The 20192-nt window shown below is 38.4% G+C and overlaps 1 protein-coding gene across 2 annotated transcripts in view; it reads right to left on the reverse strand.

The window, feature by feature from the left end:
* MAP3K5 (mitogen-activated protein kinase kinase kinase 5) overlaps nucleotides 1-20192 on the reverse strand; it is a 278572-nt gene that overhangs the window by 87410 nt on the left and 170970 nt on the right. For both annotated transcript variants that reach the window (XM_089676223.1, XM_089676222.1), the window contains 5 exons: nucleotides 18243-18355; nucleotides 14822-14981; nucleotides 8337-8490; nucleotides 5575-5682; nucleotides 2641-2690 (listed from right to left, as the gene is read on the reverse strand). In XM_089676223.1, the coding sequence (XP_089532349.1) occupies nucleotides 2641-2690; nucleotides 5575-5682; nucleotides 8337-8490; nucleotides 14822-14981; nucleotides 18243-18355 (585 nt within the window). The remainder of the gene's footprint in view (nucleotides 1-2640; nucleotides 2691-5574; nucleotides 5683-8336; nucleotides 8491-14821; nucleotides 14982-18242; nucleotides 18356-20192) is intronic.

Consider the following 20192-nt stretch of genomic DNA (forward strand, 5'->3'; position numbering starts at 1 on the left):
CTATTGAAATTCTTGTGTGAATGGCCAAACGAATAGGTGTCCGACTGAGCAAACCTCCAGCAGCAGTGTGAGGTTGCTGTGGCGTTACTACCACTGTTAAAGTTGACAGCTTCTTGCCATTAAAATTTTCCTACATTTGTGCAAATGATGAGCCAGTCAAAAAGCTAATTTTTTTATACATAGACCTCAAAATACTTGCAATGACATGCACAGTTTTACTAACACATCTCAAAAGCTGAACACTGCATTCAGGTGATAAGGTTTCTTTTACCTTCCATCATGAAGGCTTAAAGGTACTCTCCAGCCAGAATGGAAATTAAAGCATTACTAAATGCAATTTTTACTTATTAAAATAACCAACTGATTATACCCACCTTCTCTGTGCAATGGTTTTGTATAGAGGAGCCCCGAACCTCCTTTTCTAAGGTTCACCACCAGCGATTTTGACTCCTCCTCTTCTGTGTCTGCCCCCATAGTAAGCCGCTTGGTATGGAGGCAGATGTTGCAGGCTCCCCCCCCCCCCGAGACAGGCTGTGTGTGCCTATACACACATACAGCGCAGCTTGGCCCCACCCCCTGCTCCTTCCTCATTGGATATGATTGAAAGCAGCAAAAGTTAATTGCTCTCACTGCTGCCTCCATGTCCAGTGAGGAGAGAGAGAGAACAGCCCTGCTGTTCTTGGGCACAGAGCTAGATCACTATTGAGCTTGGATACGTCTTTAGGGGGGAGAGCTAATCAAGGAAGATTTTTTTTCCCTTAATGCAGAGAATGCATTACGTTAAAAAAACCCTTTACACGCACTTTAAAGTTTCATATAATGCTGTAAGAAACATCTTGTAGACTAGACTAGATTAGTCACATGTGGTCTATTACAACCCATTGACACTGTCCATTGCCCTGGTAAGGAGATTTGAACTTATTCAGGCAATAATGTTGGAGTAATTTAGGTACAAATGATTGAAAAAGACAATATACAGACACCAAAAGGTAATTTGTGCAATGTATCAGGATGAGAAAAAAATTTAGTATCTGAAACACTTGCAAAGACTTTACCTCCTTGCAACAACATATTCATCTATTGTACACAATAATTATCCCATGCTATGGCCAAACTATAATAAATGGCGATATTGTTTATTTTTCAGGTTAGGCTTGAAAGTGTTTACTCAGCACAGATGAATATGTTGATTTAACAAAAAACATGCTGGTATATCAGATACTTCTACAGCTGTGACACCCACTGTGTATACAATGGAAACAAATGATTGCATATAACTGGGATCTGTTGGCTAACTCTAGGCAAGCAGCTCATACATAGCCCAAATACATTTATGGCAATTGTTTTATTTGCCAAAAGTGTGTAAAACTGTTCAGCCAGCTGTGTGATCCATACACACCTTCCAGACAACACAGCCAGGTTCTAAATCTCCACTGCAGTGGAAGAGCTTGGTCATAAAAACACTCTAACGTGCTCACAAGACAATGAAGGAGCAGCAGCACAGTAATGAAGTCATCACTCTTCTTGCTTCTCTAGTTAGTATGATCCTAATCAGTACATGTGCACTGAATGGCTCCATGTGTTGCCTCTTCCATTCTGTTTCTATGTCTTGCTATACAAGATGGAAAAAATGTCACCAGCACACCGAGGATCACCAATATGGACCCATATTGGTGATCCTCGATGTGCTGGTGACATTTTTTCCTTGCTGATTTTGTTCGGTTCCAGTCGACGGTCACTGCAGCACCCACTGATACACACAGCCATTTTTAACGCAGGAACGTGTGCGTTTGGATCATACACTTGCTATACAAGATACCACAGGAGTATGATATCAAGATAAATTCTGGTACTTGCACTGTCAATCCTTTTAAATACATTAATAGTATTTTTAATGAATGCATAGATGCTATATGAACTGCAATGTAGAACTGCAAACATGCAACATTCTGGGATAGCAGCTGCCTTGCCATTTGTGTCGTTTTTCTCTAAGATATTACCCTACCATAAGGGCTATCATGCTTTTTCTTTGTCTATGTCTTCAGTAAATGATAAGGCAATTAGGAATGTTTTGAGTGCTATTTGCAGTTATTATTATGACTTAGTTGAAGAGAAAATTTACAATGTAGGATGCGCAATTTCAGATGCAAAATCCCTAGGGGATCACAGACTGTTTCTCAAAATTGTGTTTTTCCCAAAGTATTTTTGTTTTTTTTGTATAATAATAGTGTAAATTAATTTATTTGCTTTAAACCAGTCTCTCTACTCTTCTCTATTTAGCCGTAATACAAATCAAATACAATATAAAATGTGAACCATAGTAACAAATCAGAACAATTTGTAACTCACATGGCTATGCTTAACTAAATGTGATTGGTCCTTCTACCACTTTTTAAAGGAAACCTGTACAGAAAGAAATATGGGGAACGCCTTAAAAAATACTAGCCTGCAAGTCTCTGATGTTAAGTTGTCTTTCTGACAGCATGCACATGACAAAAGTTAGAGCTCCTAATGTCCTTAATTGCCGCAGGATAATTCAGAAAGGGCTGATACCATTGACAGCCTCTATATTTCCTCAGTGTAGGTTTAATTTAATTTAAAATACATACAAGAGAAAAATAACATATATTCCCAACTTGCCTTACTCCTCTTATGGAGGATGCACTGAAATTCCACTCATGAATTCCTTTCTGAAACAGGCAGAAAAACAGACAGGTAAATTCAGTGAAACAACACAATATCTTATTATGTAATCAAGCAATTAAATAGCTTTATAAGTTAGCCCTAATACAGGAGTAAATACAAATTATCTACCATCACCACTGCAATCAAAATTCCCCTATTCTGTTACTTTTACAATTTTACTCAGTGATACAATCAGATTTCTAAAAAAATTCATACATTGTGACAATGACAATATTCATAAATAGTAGCCATCTTGTACATTTGGAAATGATCTTCAGTGTCCTTGTAATGAAAACAAAGATTCATTATTTAGAACAAAACAAAGAAATGTAATGTGAATGTGCACAGTTGTGACATGAATAGTGAATTAATGTGCATGGAAATGCATCTTTGCTGCCTTCAGAAAACTGAATCCTAATCCATAACACATTTGCGTTTTCAGGCAAGGGGCAGTGCATAGTGCAGTAATTAATTGCAACCACAAAGTAAAAAAAAATATATTTAGGTGTTCTGACTAAAGTACATTTAAATCCGGTTGGTTGCTTTGGGTTACTGTATGTCGTTCATCATAATGACCATCAAGCCATTTTCATTGCAGATATACAAATGGCACTCTCAGTAGTAAGAACACTTACTGCTAGAAGCTAGTATGTATTATATGAGTTATATTAAACCTACTGTATATTTATAAAAAGAATACTAGGGATGGTTTGGCCAATGCGTCACTCATTTAATCAATGAAAACACATCAAAATGTTTGTCAGTGCATGTTAATGTTTGACTTAACGTGCGTTGCAATGCACATTACATTGCACGTCAATGTCCATAATTATGTGCATCAATTCGAATTAACACATATCAATGAGTATTAATGCTTTTTGATGGGAGCCAATGGCTCCCATCAAAAAGCATCAGCCAATGAGGATGGAGAGAGGCTGCACACTAAAGGTTTTTTACCTTCATGCATAGAATGTATGAAGGTAAAAACCTTCAGCCTTTATAACTACTTAAAGGGGTATATCAAATAAAAAGCTTGTACATCTTTCAAAATATGTATATATACATATAAAATATGTAAATATACAAAGTATTTATATATGCAAGTTAGTCATAGGGGTCTTTTTATCAATGTTTTCACCTGACATTTATACAATCACCCAATATTCACCTATTTTCCCATAAGAGTTGGTTATAAATATAAGTGAAAGTCGTGTGAATCTTGGGTGAAAACATTGATAAGTAACTCTGCTGAGGCTCCTAAATTTCAATTTTGCATCTAGACAACAATGACCTCAGATCTCTAAAGGATTAGAGGACTATTCACAAGACTGCACTGATGTTATAACACAGTGAAGGGCACCATAATGCACTATACAGTAGTGGGCAACATATACGCACTGCCACACACACCTCATGTTGTGCTGCTCTGCACTGAAAAAATAAGCATTGTGTGCATTTTTGGGTGTGTTAACAATCCATTCGAAATCAATTGGCTAACTTATGTTTGGTTTTGTCATTCTGATGACCAAGCAATAATAGGAATTGTGAACCATTACTACCATTCTATACCTACCATTACTACCATACACTGCTTACACCAGGGGTTTTTCTACCAGGGTTCCTCCAGAGGTTGCCAAGGGTTCCGTGAGCAATTTCTGCCTCTCAGATAAGTTCCCACTGACAGCATTGATCTTTTTAGCTATCTGTAAGGAGGGAATTCTTCCCAATGACCACAAGTGTAACGAATGTTCTTCCCACTGACCATCACACTAATGTGTCTTGAGTTGAGTAGATATAGTCATTTTTAGCAGAGGCCACTGAAAATGGAAAGTTATTTCAAGGGTTCCTCTGTGTTGAAAAGGTTGCAAAAATCTGGCTTAGTCAGTAATGCTCACTAAATCTAAGACTGTGGCACTGGCTTTGATCAAAATGTTACTTAATCTGGTGAGTCATTTTAAATAGACTCTACAGGTTTCTTATTCATTATCTTTATAAGGCTGGGTTCACAGTGGTGTGCTATGGTTTGGATGCAGCATGGATGTATCTGTGCTTTTTGTGTGTTTTAGCCACATTCCCATAGACTTTTATAAGGTTGTACATTTCTGTTGCGTTTTATTAAAGCGCACCAAGGGTCCTGCATGATGCATCCTTTGTGATTCAGAAAACGTGGTAAAAACACGCAACCTAATAGAAGTCTATGGGACTTTGGCTAAAAAGCACGAACACCGCTGATACAACCCGGTCTTATTTGTTTGTGCTAATCAAGTAAAAATTTAATTGCATATGAATAGCTGACATTTGCCATGGAGCTCGAAGTTAAAATGGAGCTTAATTACCAAAATAAAGTTAGTTCAGCCACAAATTATTTGTCCAGCCCCCCTCTGCCATTCCAGCCTAGGCCAGAATCCTAGGAATTCTAAGTTATATATCATCTGAACAGAGCATCAAAACTGGACAATGCTGGATTCGCTTTGTGGGCGAGTATGTATTTTGATGTGAATACAACAAAACAGATAAGAGGGGGAATTAAATATTGCTTTAATGAAAATAATAACAGAACACAATAAAAAAAATTACTTATCCGGGGATATCTACAAGTGCTTATAGTTGTTGGAGATCTCATGTCAATGCTCAACAAATTACAAGGGCCCTAGACTTCTAGAAGGATCAGCAGGTATTTCTCTGTATTTGCAAAAAATGTGCTTGAGGTGAATAAAGAAAACAAACGCATCTAAAGACAGGAGAGCTGCAATATATACCATTTTTACTTTTATGCTTAGCTACATTTTATATGTCCTAAAAGAAATCAACAATCAACAGAACACACTGCTAAAATAAACATGGTATATTGTTTTGCAAATGCAGCTTTCTGTTACTCATAAAAATTACCTTATCGTCAGGGACTACATGCCAAATAGACACAGTTTTCTCATCTGCTTCACTGTTGATTGTTAGATATGATGGTTGGTAGATCTTTGTAGGTTCCAGGATCAAGACCTATAGGGCAGAAAATGTCTTTGTTACCAACAATACAGGACAATGCTAACTGTGCAAATGTATGTATAACTGTACTAATATTTTCTAAGCATATACATTTACAATTTTCAATATAAATACTGCACTTGATCTCAGTTTGAGTGAGTATTATAAAAAAAAGAGTGCAATAACAAAAAGGTAGCTTGAGGTACAATATATACGGTGAAGCTATGGAGATAATGTTGTAAAAGAAGGGAGAATTTTCTCTTTTCAAGGTGAATGTTTACTGACCTTAGTGAATAAGGTAAAGCTGCTTCAATCATACTGATGCAGAACAATACAAACAATTTTTTGGGCTTGATAAGCATAGGGAACATAACTTTGTCATATTCAGCAAGCTCAGTATGTTTTCACATTGAAAAATGAAAATTCTCTACTCCTTTGGCAATCATGTGGTTTCTAATTTAGATTACCTCTCAAAAAAATGTCTTACAGTGTTTCCTTTCAAAGCACAGCTTCATCTTCTAAGTGAATTGCAAAGTAGTCTGAGGAATTTACAATAGACTTCAATAAAAGATGCATCAGACACCATTCAAACACAACTAAACAACAAGGCAAGTGATCTGAGTGGAGCAAGAACTTTACCATTCAGATGTACTTTGCTTCACATTCAAAATCTAGTTTCCACAAACCCTACATTTTTCCAGTAGTATGGAAAAAAGATTTGAAAAGCAGTACAAGTCAGTCCACGGTCAAACTTGTCAATTAGGAAAGCAATAGATCTTTCCATTGCAGCACTCATCTCTGGTAACAGCTGAACAAATAATACTTTAAAATGTGAATATTTGTGCTAAATTCCAGTTAATGCTAAATTCAATGTCAGATGGAAACATTCTTTAGACTTGTATTAGTAATTTTTATAGGCTATCATAAAAACATAATTTGGTCCAATCACAGAACAAGGAATACAAACCACATGCAAAAAAAGAGGTTTAGGGGTTGTGAGACAACTCATCTGGGTTACAATCTCTTCCTTAATAACGCCACAGGTAGCACATGAAATGATTGTTAAAACAGGTAATGTACATACCTGGCGTGCTGGTTTATGGATTGCAGATTTACAATAAACTATTGTTTTGAAGGAAAAAAAAACAAAACAGTGCAAGATTGTGCATATTCCTCTAATTGTAACAAAAAACCGATCTGTGGTCTAAATGTGATTATACTATATATAAGGGATCTATGTGATATGCACTGGTTGATTTGTAATGGCTTGTGCATGACAATGAACACACCAGCCCACTCATACTGTATATCTGTTCCAACGCAGGTGAGAAACCAATCAACTGTCAATTTATTTAGTTTGGGTAAATAAGCCCTTCTTGAATACAGATCTAGCTGAAATATAACTAAATATATGGTCCAGCTCCATGATCTGCCATCATTGCAGATTCAACACTGATCCAAAAAAAATATCCCTGTTACTCATGCCAGTCAGATTTCACCATTACTTTCTAATCTTACCAAAATATGAAAAGGAAATACCAATTGTTTCAAATACAGATAGTAGTTCTAAAAGATATTCAGTTACTCGGCTCACTGCTTCTACTATACACTCACCAGCCATTTTATTAGGTACACCTTGCTAGTGCCAAGAAAATATCTCCCACAGCATTACACCACCACCAGCCTGAACTGTTGATACAAGGCAGGATGGATCCATGCTTTCATGTTGTTTATACCATCTGAATGTTGCAGCTGAAATCGAATGCCCATTCTCCTCTGACCTCAACAAGGCATTTTTGTCCACACAACTGCCACTCACTGGATAATTTCTCTTTTTTCAGACCATTCCCAGTAAACCCTCGAGATGGTTCTGCATTAAAATCCCAGTAGATCAGCAGTTTTTGAAATATTCATGCAACGTTCAAAGTCACTTAAATCCCCTTTGTTCCCCATTCTGATACTCGGTTTGAACTTCAACAAGCTGTCTTCACCATGAGTAGATGCCTAAATGCATTGAGTTGCTGCCATGTGATTGGTTGATTAGCAATTTTTGTTACCAAGCAATTGAACAGGTGTACTTTATAAAAGGGCCGGTGAGCATATATGACAAACTTGACTGCATCCACTGTACATATAACTACATAAAGTAGAGCTATACACAAAACTCTTTTTTTCATTTTGGATAGAGTAAAGGAGGGTTACAACCCCTGTCAGGTTTTCTTCAGCCATCTGTGTCCTATTGTGGAGATTTATCTTCACTTCCTGTTTCATAGCCACAACAGGAAGTGATGGGAAATCCCTGCAAATTAAAGGAATCCCTTGGGGACCTTCAGGTCACCAGTACTAGTGTCCCCATTGGAAGATGTTCCATTTTTTTTTTTACTTTTCTGGGGACAACCCAAAATTTGGATTTTCGTTTACTTTCACTTTCAATGATAATAGTAAACAGGACATATAGAGAGAGTGAATCTCCCTAATGGGGGCACAGACAGCCATACAACCTGACAGGTGATCTAATCCCTCTCCACTTTATCCAAAACTAAAAAAAAAAATGGTTTGCCTTTAGTTACACTTTAATAAAGAATAACGTGTCCATACAAACAAAAGTTTTGTACGTTTTAGCAAAGTACAATAAATGTAAGTTTTGAGAGCAGGAATCATCAACTCACCGGAAATCGTACCACAGAAACATCCGTATTAGTGGATTCAACCAGAAAATCCATCCAAAAATCAACAATCTCCTGTTTGGGTGTAGGCTTCTCCAGGTTTGGTTTCCTAAACTTCTGGTATATCAAAATTGTTTCCACAACAGAATTCAAGTACCTAGATATTATAATTATTAAAACAAATAAATTATTATGAAACTAATATATACAATTAGTACTATGATAAACTTAAGAATGCTGCAGATTTTCTCCTTTTCTAAATGTTTGTAATTATGTTATGTATGGTCTACCAAACCTTTTAGAACTTTACTGTGATATATTGCATCCAGCTCAACCTAAAGTTTCTTGTATATATGAAGTGGTGAGAAAAAAGTGTACTGGAGCTAGAAGGTAACATCGCTCTTCTAAAATACACTGGGGGACAATTATCTATGCTGTTGCATAATAAGACAGTGCTAAACAGAAGCAGTGAAACAAATTATGCAATGGATCTACTAAGTGGTGCAGCTGGAGTCATGACTTCCTCCCTCAGCTGTTCTAAAGGAGCACTTTTTCTCATCCAAGTCACCGGACACACCGCTGCAATTTGCAGTGCGATTTCCATTTAATTCTATATATGTGAAATCGCAAAAAACTGCAGAAAAAGTAATGCAAGAACTAATTTAGAAATCGCGCTGCAGCAAATCGCACATGTTAAGAAACTGACATTCACATTCATTAGATGCGATTTCAATTCGCAAATTGCACCTGAAATCGCACCGGTGTGACCAGGCACTAAAGTGATAAATCTGGTGCAGACCTGTGTAAATATGATGCAGTTGGCTATTCACGATAGCAGATGCAAGGGTCGCAAATACACAAACAACTGTTGCATTGCCTTTGCTCAATGAAAGGCAATCTGATTCATCCCTTACAGTGTCACTAAGTTGGTTTACAAAAAAATTTGCATGGCATACTTTCCCATGGCAGCTAAAACCATACATGAGCATTTACTACTCTCATCAGGAATTTCACTTTTCACTCATACACAAGTAAAGTATTAATAACACTGTGGGGGAGATTTACTAAAACTGGAGCACTCAGAATGTGGTGCAGCTGTGCATGGTAGCCAATCAGCTTCTAATTTCACCTTGTTTAATTAAGCTTTGACAATAACCCCTTGTATATTGTTTGATCTAGAATTGGGCAAAGGGCTATGGCTACCATAAGCCATATATAGGGTAAGTGAGGACAACATCAAAGCACAAGTTTTACAATGTATGTGTTGTTTTTACTTTACTTTCTTGACCTCCTATATACATTGGTGGCTGAATTTACCATTTGAACTAATGGAAAAGGAGCAGTGACTGCTAAGAATAGTCAGAAGATTCTCTGATGCTCAGGCAATGTGGAATCATCAAATGCTAAATTCAGGTACACTATACATTCCAGTAGTACTTTTGCACATAAAGCAAGTGACACATTTCCTTTAGAGCAGGGGTCTCCAAATTTTGTAAACAAAGGACCAATTTACTATCTTTCAGACATTAGGGGGGTAGACTGTAGCCAGTGAGAGTAGAAAAGGTCTTGGCATCAGTGAGAGTAAACAATGCCCTGTCTTTGGTAATAGGGGGAGGACTAGTAACCCATAGTTGGCGTCAGCAGGATGAATAGTGCCCCAATGTTGCTGTCATTGGGAGGAACACTGCCCCATCATTGGTGTCAGTGGGAGGAATAATGGCCCATTGTTGGTGTCAGTGGCAAAAATTATTCTCCATCGTTGGGGCACTATTCTTCCCTCTTAAAAAAGGCACTATCCCCCCCACTGACAACAAGGGCCGGATAAAGATAAGCAAAGGGCCACATCCAGGTCCCCAGGCTGGTTTAGAGACCACTGCATTAGAGACATACTCTGTTTTTTAAACATATGTGTCTTGGGCAGCATGATTTATATTGTAACCCTGATTACATGAACATAATTAAAAATTATATTTTATTAAATGCACACTTTCAACAGGGAAATGACAGCAAGCACATTAATTTACACTTTATGTATTGATTATAAATTACTAAATGTTTGCCCAATACTTGTAACCAACATTTGTTAGGTAATACAACAAGTTTCTGTTTTCAGTGACACATCACATGATACCATGTGATTATCTGAAACTGACTTATAACCGGCAGCTTATTTTCAGTATGTTCATGAATCATTCCTGTTAAACAACAACCGTAGTAGTTTTAAAAATACATCTTTTTCGGTTAGAACAACATATGTTGTAATACTACCTCACCCATTCCGTACACATTTTCCATAGGGCTGAAAAGAGATCAATAGAAAACAACTGCGGAGCCTCAGTCATGCTTTTTATGCTATGACAGCCATGGAAGCAGCTTAAACTAACAGCAGAGTGCTAAATTTTCCATATGGCTGGTATAAATACAGCTGGGTTAAATACCTGAAATCAGTGCAAAGAGCAATTGCTATGTACAACAAAAGTACCTGTTAGCAGCCCATCAGATTTCAGTTTATTGTAGTCTGATCACTGAAATATGAATTCTAAATAGTTGCTGTTGGTTAATTTACTTTGTACTGTATCATAGCTGTCTGCCGTATGAAAAGCCGAAGAAAACACTGTAAGTTATGGGATCTATCAACTATGTATGTGCAGTCATTCTGGGTGCCAATAGAAACAGTTCATAACATCATTAGTAACTATAATTAACCCTGTATTGGCTGAAGAAATTCTGACAATATAGCGGTTTCTTTACAATCTTGTTGGTTCAGTGTCAATACTCTCACTGCTTCACTCCCTGCTCATTAGTAATGAACCCCCACCCCAAAATGTAATTTTAAGTTATTTTTTACCAACCACAGAGTAGGAATTTGAAATACACCAAAGTATGTTAAAAATAACTGCAGGTTAGAATATTAGTGAAAATACCATTAGACATCAAGAGGATACAGTTACAAAAACAATTAGATGTTAGGAAGCATTTAGGTGTATGCAATTTTACATCCCTGGGTTTATACCAGGATGTCTACTTAGATACCGTCATGTGATTTTGCTAAATAGATCTCCTGATGTGATCTGCGATTAGGTCTGCTTTCTAGTATGTTATGGTGTGGTGAATTAGGTTTCGTAAGTGCTATTACTTTTTTGTGGTTATTTGAATGTGAGCATCAAGCAATTAAAATGAGCAACAAGTTATAACTTGATTTCATAAATGTGGTAGCAATTTTTTACCATGCAATATACTAGCTCACTGCTTGAATTTTCCATTCGCCTGCTCGCCAAAGGCGAGTGGAAATTATGGTGAGGGCGAGTGTGTTCCCCATGGCAGTCTTGCTGAGCAGGCTCGGAGCTCAGGCTGGATCTGTCATTGGCACTGGGAGCCGTCAGACTGCTCAATAGCTGAGTGTAGTGAAAGGAAGGAGTGTGTGCTGTGCTCTCTGCCTCCCCCTAGAGTGCAGTATTGGGGGGGGGGGGTGTACATGTACATGTGTTTGTGTGTGTGTACATGTGTGTGTGTGTACATGTACATGTGTGTGTCTGTACATGTACATGTGTTTGTGTGTGTCTGTGTATGCATGTACAATTGTACATGTGTCTGTGTGTATGTACGTGTGTGTGTGTACATGTGTCTGTGTATGCACGTACATGTGTCTGTGTGTATGTACATGTGTCTGTGCGTGTGTATTTCTGTGTATGTACATGTATTTGTGTGTATGCGTGTCTGTACGTGCCTGTGTGTGTATACGTGTGTGTGTACATGTGTCTCTGTGCGTGTGCGTACATGTTTCTGTGTGTGTGTTTTTGTACATGTCTGTGTGTGTGTACATGTGTCTCTGTGCGTGTGCGTACATGTTTCTGTGTGTGTGTTTTTGTACATGTCTGTGTGTGTGTACAGGTGTCTCTGTTGGTTGGTGGTGAGTAACTCTAAGGCCTGGATAGTAGCTCAGGACTTGAAATTTTAAGCCCTGCACTAGATACTTTGTGTTTTAAATTACACAAGTAATTTTTATTGCTGTATTAGTACATTGAACAGTAATTGTACTCATCCTTTATTGTGAACGCTTAGGGAAAGACACCTTTATTGGTTTCTTTCTCTCATGTAAAGTGTGATTCATTAGGAAAAACTGATGTTATCTGAGAGTCTCTTCTGTCTCAGATTCTGGAATTTTTGCAGTTGTACCCTGACCTATGGCAGTTATTACCACTCCTGGTACTTTTACAGTGCCTCTATCTCACCTATGCTCTATGGTCAAAATTTTGAGAATACCTAATCATCATACCTACCTAAATTTATTATTGGTACTTGTATAGTGCGGTCAATTTACTCAGTGCTTTACATATTTATTATACAATCACATCAGTCTCTGCCCTCTAGGAGCTTACAATCTAAGGTCCCTAGCTCACATTCATAAATACGCACATTCTAGAGCCAATTTAGACAGGAGCCAATTAACCTACCAACATGTCTTTGGAGTGTGGTAGGAAACCGGAGTACCAGGGTAAACCCACGCAGGCACAGGGAGAACATGCAAACTCCAGGCAGGTAGTGTCGTGGTAGGTTTTCAAACCGATGACCCTAATGCTGCTAGGCAGAAGTGCTAAGCACTTAGCCACTGTGCTGCCCTAAATAATGTGATCACCCCCCTTCCCAGTAGAAAATATGTACCTATATGTACCTATAGACCAAAATTTATTTTGAAACCCCGTCAAATTATTGGGTTCAGGTATTTCCAGTGAAGGGTACTGCGTATGCTACAGATTTCAAAGACATTGTAGACAACTGTGCACTTTCAATCTTGTGGCTATAGTTTGGGGAAGGACCTTTTCTGTGACATTGACGCTGTGCACACAGTCAGGTCCATAAAGTCTTTGATTAGTTAAATCTAGAGGAACTGCAGTGAATTGCATAGATCCCCGACCTCAACCCTAGTGAACACCTTAGAGATCAATTGGTACATTGGCTGTGACCCTTCTCATTCACCATAATCAGTACCTAACCTCACAATTGACTGGGCACAAATTCCCACAGACACACTCCAAAATCTTGTGGAACTAATGCCGGCCATAGACTGGTCAAAAATCGGCCGATTTTTTGGCCGAAAAAAAAAAAATCGGCCGATTTTTGCACTGTTAGTGGGCTAATTGGTCGTCTGTTTTTCGGGATTTTTTGCACAGTTTTTTTTATCGGTCATGTTGAAAAATTTGCGGCCAATTATGACGATCGGTCAATTTTCCCGGCAATGATGGGAAAGTCAGCCGATCGTTTTACTGATAAAAAATCCGCGCAGTTATGGGGTGAACTTTATGATTTAGTCGGCTGATTTTTTTTACCGTTGGTGGTAACATCGGCCGACCGAACGACCGATTTTTCATTTTTTTCGAAAAATCATCTGATTTTTGACCTGTCTATTGCCTGCATAAATCCCAGAAGAGTGGAAGCTTTTATAGCTGCAAAGAGGGTCAAGCCCATATTAAAATCCATGATTTTGGCATAGGATGTCCAACAAGCTCCTCTAGGTGTGATGGTAAAGGTACAGGCACTGCAAAAAATGGCCCGTTCATGCTATACAGACATCATCGCCCATGTGAACGAAGCTTTATGTTTTGAAATGTTTCCTAATAGTTGGGCAAAGGGGAGCAGATAATGGGGTTGATTTACTAAAACTGGAGAGTGGAAAATATGGTACAGGTCTGTATAAAAACCAATTCGATTCCAGCTTTTTTTGTCAAAGCCTAATTGAACAACATGAAGTTTGAAGTTGATTGGCTACCATGCACAGCTGCACTAGATTTTGCACTCTCAGGTTTTAGTAAATCAACCCCAATGTGCATCAGCAAGCATGGGGAAAGGTTTTTTTTTAACATTTTGCCCTGGAGTTAGACGCTATAGAAACTTTTTTTTGTGTGAAATTTTTTTTGTGTGAAAACATGTATTCACGTGTAAAGTTTTTCATCTAAAATGTGAAATAAAAAAAAATAACATTCTTTAAGTTACACTGAGTGGAAATGTCATCCATAGCATAAGGGGTGTACACTGAAATCTAGACAGAGTGGGGTTTATTTACTAAAGCTGGAGAGTGCAAAATCAGACTCACTTCTGCATAAAAACAAATCAGCTTCCAGGTTTTATTACCAAACCTTAGTTGAACAAGCTGAGGTTAGAAGTTGGTTGGTTTCTATGTAGAAGTGAGCAAGATTTACTCTCCAGCTTTAGTAAATAAACCCCACTCTGTCTACATTTCAGTGTACACCCCTTATGCTATATATGACATTTCTACTCAGTGTAACTTAAAGAATGTTATTTTGTTTATTATTATTGTGTACAAAGCTTTCCACAGTGAAATTAATTGTGGGGATAATAAAAAACAGACATGTTAAATAGTAAATGTAAATTAAAAAAACACATAAAAACTATTTTTAAAAGTTCTGTCCCCAGAAATCACAGTTTCAAACACAACCTTTCAAAATCATTCAGCTCAAGCAGTATCTTACCATGCAGGTGTTTTCAGTTTGAAGAGTCTTTCTGCAGCCTGGATTACCTTTGTGTGGTCATTAGCCAGCACACTAGCTCCCATATAGTAGCCAACATCCCAATAACTTTGCAGCTTTTCAAGATTTCCCTTTTTACCTAGTAGGCTGCTAATCTTCACCCCTGTTTGAGAAGAATTACAATTAATATCTAAATTTATGAAATGCAAATACTGAAAGGAAAGATGAAGCCAGACTGATCTTTTAACTGACAAGCAAAACAATACTATTCAAGAGCTAGGCATGGCACAAAATTTGTATTGGCACGTGAACCTTGTACCATATCACTCCAAAAAAGCACTGATCATCAGGGGAAAGCATGTGCTAGCTTTGTTCTGAAAATTACTACCAGTTGTCGACAAAATAGATTACGCTGGTCTTCTATTGACATGCAAGCCAATGCAATGGACACATGAGAGCAGAGCACTCAGCACCAGTCGCATAGTAATTAGTTGAACAAAATCACTATATCTTCATTTATAATCAAATTCACCAATTGGAAATTACAATATGCAATTCATTTAAAAGTTGAAACTTGACTAGTTGCTAGAGGCAACTACAAAGGGATTTTAGAAAGAAACACGGACATGTGTAAGTTTGTACATTCGTAGACTGTCACAAGTGATTTAGAAGCATTCAAGGAAAACAGAGCACTGGCGGAGGCCTCGTCTGGTTCTGGGAAAAGCTCAGAAGCTGTCAGGATTTCAGCCTCATGTCACCTCACAGTTTAGACAGTACATTAGTGTACAGTAACTATCTTTTTTTCTTTTGTCAGCGCAATACAACAGTCATATGCTGGCGCATTGCATCTCTTCTGTTATTGCTCCCTTTGTTAGGGGTGAATGGACACACTGGCCTGCTGGTAACCTCAAAGTAGATCCAGTTGTGCTGGCCATCTGCATAGTAGTAATCATTGTCTGGCACAATTTTCTGCTATGACTGCCAGTTTTACATTTCCTTTTCTTAATCGGATTCAAGCCAGCAGAATGTGACAGAGTTTATAGCATGTAAACACTATTTACTGACAGACGGTAGTAACTGTCTAGGGTGAAAATCACAGCTCAGACGTTACACAACTCTTAACTGTCCTTTTAATTGAATACATCTATGAAATCTATAATACCTACTCACGGCATCACAAACATATTTGACAGCAATGTTTATTAAAAACACATGTAAAAAACCTTCTGTGTGCAGCAGTGCCTCCAGCCCCCTCAATACTTACCTTAGCTCCATCGCGATCCAGCAATGTGCACGACAGCCTAGACTATCCTGCGTCTCTGCCTCCTCATTGGTTGAGACAGCAAGTGGGAGTCAAGTGAGAGGAGAGAGGGGCGGGGCAAAACCGTGACTCCATGTGTGAATGGACACACGGAGCAGCAGCTTGGGAACCGGCCTGCTTGGGTGCCCCCATAGTAAGCTGCTTGCTATGGGGCACCCGACAGTAATGAAGAGCCAGGAGCGCCAGCAGGGGACCCGAGAAGAGGAGGATCCAGTCTGATCTGTGCAAAACCACTACACAGAGCAGGTAAGTATAACATGTTTCTCAATTTACACACAAAAAAAAAAAAAAAAAAGAACCTTTATCGCTTTACTCTAGGTTCACATCTGTGTGGGTGGTGCCGCTGCGGATCCGCACGAAAATCCATGTAGCAGCACCACCCGCACAGGGAAATGCAGACCCGCGGGCGGGTACCATTAGTTCTAATGGCACGCTGCCCGCACTGGAAAATGCAACCGTACTGGCAACCGAGGTTTCCATGCGGGCTGCGTTTTCCAAAGAATTGTAGGGACTTCTTCCCTGCGTGTCACAGGCACGGCAGTCCATTCACAGGCATGGCCGCATATATGTGAACCGGGGGTAAAGGAAAACAGGTTCTCGTTTTTTTAAAGAGGTCTCATGGCGAAAAGTTATCAGTAATACTAACAACCATAGGTAACTGATGCTATGCTTTTATCATGCAACTACACTATCACTAAAAGCAACACCCTGAATTTAAACTCATCAAAACCTAAATTATTGTTTTGTATTTATCCTTGTCTTAAAGAATATGTAAACCCAACATTCCATGTGCCTGTTGTACCATGTGCTTGTATGAAAAAGTATCCTATTCTCATTGTATTGCTTCCTTTGTGTGAAATCCATGATGATCTTGTCAGTCCCTCTGCTGTCCTATTAAAAGCTAACCACACTAGGCATGAGAGTACAGTGTGGTCAGTTTTTTGGCTCTGCTAGGAGCTAATCCAATGATCAGGCTTGTGCTGACATGCCTCCACCTCACAGCCATTCACTTTGAAGATCAATGTGCTACTGATTCTCCTCCCCTAGTTCCTTATGCAGCTAAGAACAGAGGACATGTGGGCACTTATAAAAAAGGGAAAAAGGTATTTATAATGTGTTTATATGTATATACAAATGTTTTTTCTGTCATTTCTATTTTTAAACTAAATGAGTTGTTTTACAAGGTGAGGGTTTACATATACTTTAACCTTTATTGCTCCTTTAGCCGCTCTTATACACAAGTTTTTGTACTGATATTCAGAATCGCTATTACTACTGTGATAACTATAGGAAGTATAACAGTACAATGCTTCCTATTGTTACTTCAGCAGTAACTGTAACTGACTGGTGCAAGGTTCAATTTGCTTCATGCAAAAAAACAGAACGCTCTCCTTTCCATCAGCTCTCTGTTTGCACATTGTGGAAACCTGCACTGCCCCAGGATAAACCAGCAGCACATACTCACCTTTCTTTCACTCCCATCCTGCTTCATGCAGCTGCCAGAAGTGAGAAGAAAAAGAATGTGTAAGCTCTGAGCTACTGTAATTGGAGCTTACACTTGACTGAGGTGTCTCCACATCCCCATGTGATAACACTGAGCCAATTATCAAACAGCTGCACTGTCACATGATCTGTCATACCTGGAAGCACTAAGGCTGGCCATATATTATACAATTTTCTTGTACATATTTCCTCTAGGTTTACCAAACCCATATAATATGAGGTCAAACCTAAACACTTTCAATTTGTATTCAATCAGGCAGGCCCTTGCGCTACATAATTGAAGGTAAATCTAAAGGAAACTGAACAAGAAAATTGTATAATGTATGGCCAGGGTATTTACCTCGCTCTTAGTGGCTAAATGGAACAGTGGGGGAGGGAAGGAAATGTTGATGGGGCAGGTGACATTGAAGCACACCTGGTTCTTTACTTTGCATGGGCAAAGCAAACACTTGCTCTAAGGTCCATTGAAAGATGAAAATTGGATAAGATCACTGGCAGTAACAGCTGCACGTCTCTACAGTTTTAGTTTTCATAGATCAGAAACATTGCATTTTCTTTATAATCTTATTAAAAATATAAAAAATAAACAGATGATAATACCTATTTTGCGAAGTTCAAATGATGAATCAAACTGATGTCCAGCTGCAAGCAGTAGGACTGCATAATTAATTCCAGACTGAAGAGTTGGCTCAGATTCAAATGCTTTCCGGTACCTGTAAAAGTAAACACATTGACATTCTTTATAAATTTTAAGCTGGTGTTGACACCCACAATATTCTCTTGTACTTAGGGCCTCATTACGCCTATGTGACTGTAGTAATGAGCACTTACGATGTGAGCTACTGCGTGCTTGTCAAATGCATTTGCTATTTGCACGTTTTATCATGTATTTTTCTGTGTATTTGATACACACTTATGCAGTTTTTCTATGCATATATTCAGCAAAGTGAGAGGTGCGAGGCGCTAAAAATATAAGATATGTTTAATTTACCAAATGACTTGATGGGCTTTAATGCATGTTGATGCACAAAAATGCTGCATGCACTAGGCAGTATGTTGAAATTAACTACAAGAATGGGATTTCTACTTGAAAGGCATTTTTAAATGCAGTATAAAACATAACATATTGCTGAAAAGTAGACAGAAATGAGCCCACCCTTCAATTTTCCAACGTGTTTTTCTACTGCTTCACCTCAGTCTGCATGTTGTAAATTGTCAGCAACACGACTTATCTTGTGGCAGAGTCTGCTAGTTTATATAACACTAGTCACACATGATTAGCCATACACTAAAGAGTTTGGATGGAATCTTGCCAGCGAACTATTGTATTCAGACAGCCAGCACCCGCAGTTGTCTGAATACCTGAACATTGACTACATCTGATAGGATGCAGTTACTGACTGGCCAACAATTATTCACCCAGTTCCTTCAATGAAGTTTGCCGAGCCAAGTGGTGCTGACAGGGCCACCCACGACTGGAATTTTAGCCTATTCAGTAGGAATAAGGCACAATTTGAGCCATGTATGGCCAGCTTTGGGAAATTGGTGTCCCAAGGAAAAAAACTATTTTTGAACACTGATGATTACTGTAGACAGTTCCGTTTCTGTAATAGTCTTTCTTTTAAATAAATATTTGCTTTATATGCACAATAATTGTACATACATTATACAAATGTGTAAAGAAAGTCAGCCACAACTTCTGATGCTTGGATTAGAAATACATTTTACTGCGCAGTCCAGTCAGCTATGGCTAAGATCAAAGCTTCACTCCTGGGAGAAGTACTAAGCAGCCCATGAGTAAGAGAATTGAAGTTTTTATTGGATGTTTTTTACTGCTTGTAACTTTGACTAAAATAAAAAAAGCAAAGTTAAAAAAGAGGGGGCATTCAATAAACCGGGTACCAATTAAGTACCCTCAGTCAACAGCGCACTCACTAAAATAAAAATAAAGTGGGCCTTTATGGCCAAGGTACAACATAAAAAAAACAGGTAGATACAGAACAATCCACAATCTATAAATTCGATTTTGGTAAATTTAATAATGATTATTTTCTTTTATTTTTGTGTATAATTAAATAACCCGCAAGGGAAAATGTCACCAGCACAACGAGGATCACCAATATGGGTCCACAAGTTTTAATGAATGATCACATAGTTACAGTAAGCCAACGTTACGGAGTCTCGCAGAACCCCTTCATCAGGCATGTGATAGTTCACATGCCTGATTAAGGGGTTTTGCGAGACTCTGAAACGTTGCCTTGCTGTAACTATGTGATCATTCATTAAAACTTTTGGACCCATATTGGTGATCCTCAGTGTGCTGGTGACATTTTCCCTTGCCGATTCTGCTTGGTTCCAGCCGACGGTCGCTGCAGCACCCACTTATACACACAGTCATTTTTAACGCAGGAACATGTGCGGTTGGATTGTACACTTTATTAAATTAACCTGTCAATTTATCCCCTGGAGGCTCAGTTGTATGGCCCCTTTTGGTAGATTGTTCTGTATCTGCCTGTTTTTTCTTTATGCTTACAACTTTGGTAAAAGCAC

The sequence above is a fragment of the Staurois parvus genome, unplaced genomic scaffold, assembly GCF_062004578.1.
Source record: "Staurois parvus isolate SC_StPar_1 unplaced genomic scaffold, SC_StPar_1.0 ptg000165l, whole genome shotgun sequence".
NCBI classification, from domain to species: domain Eukaryota; kingdom Metazoa; phylum Chordata; class Amphibia; order Anura; family Ranidae; genus Staurois; species Staurois parvus.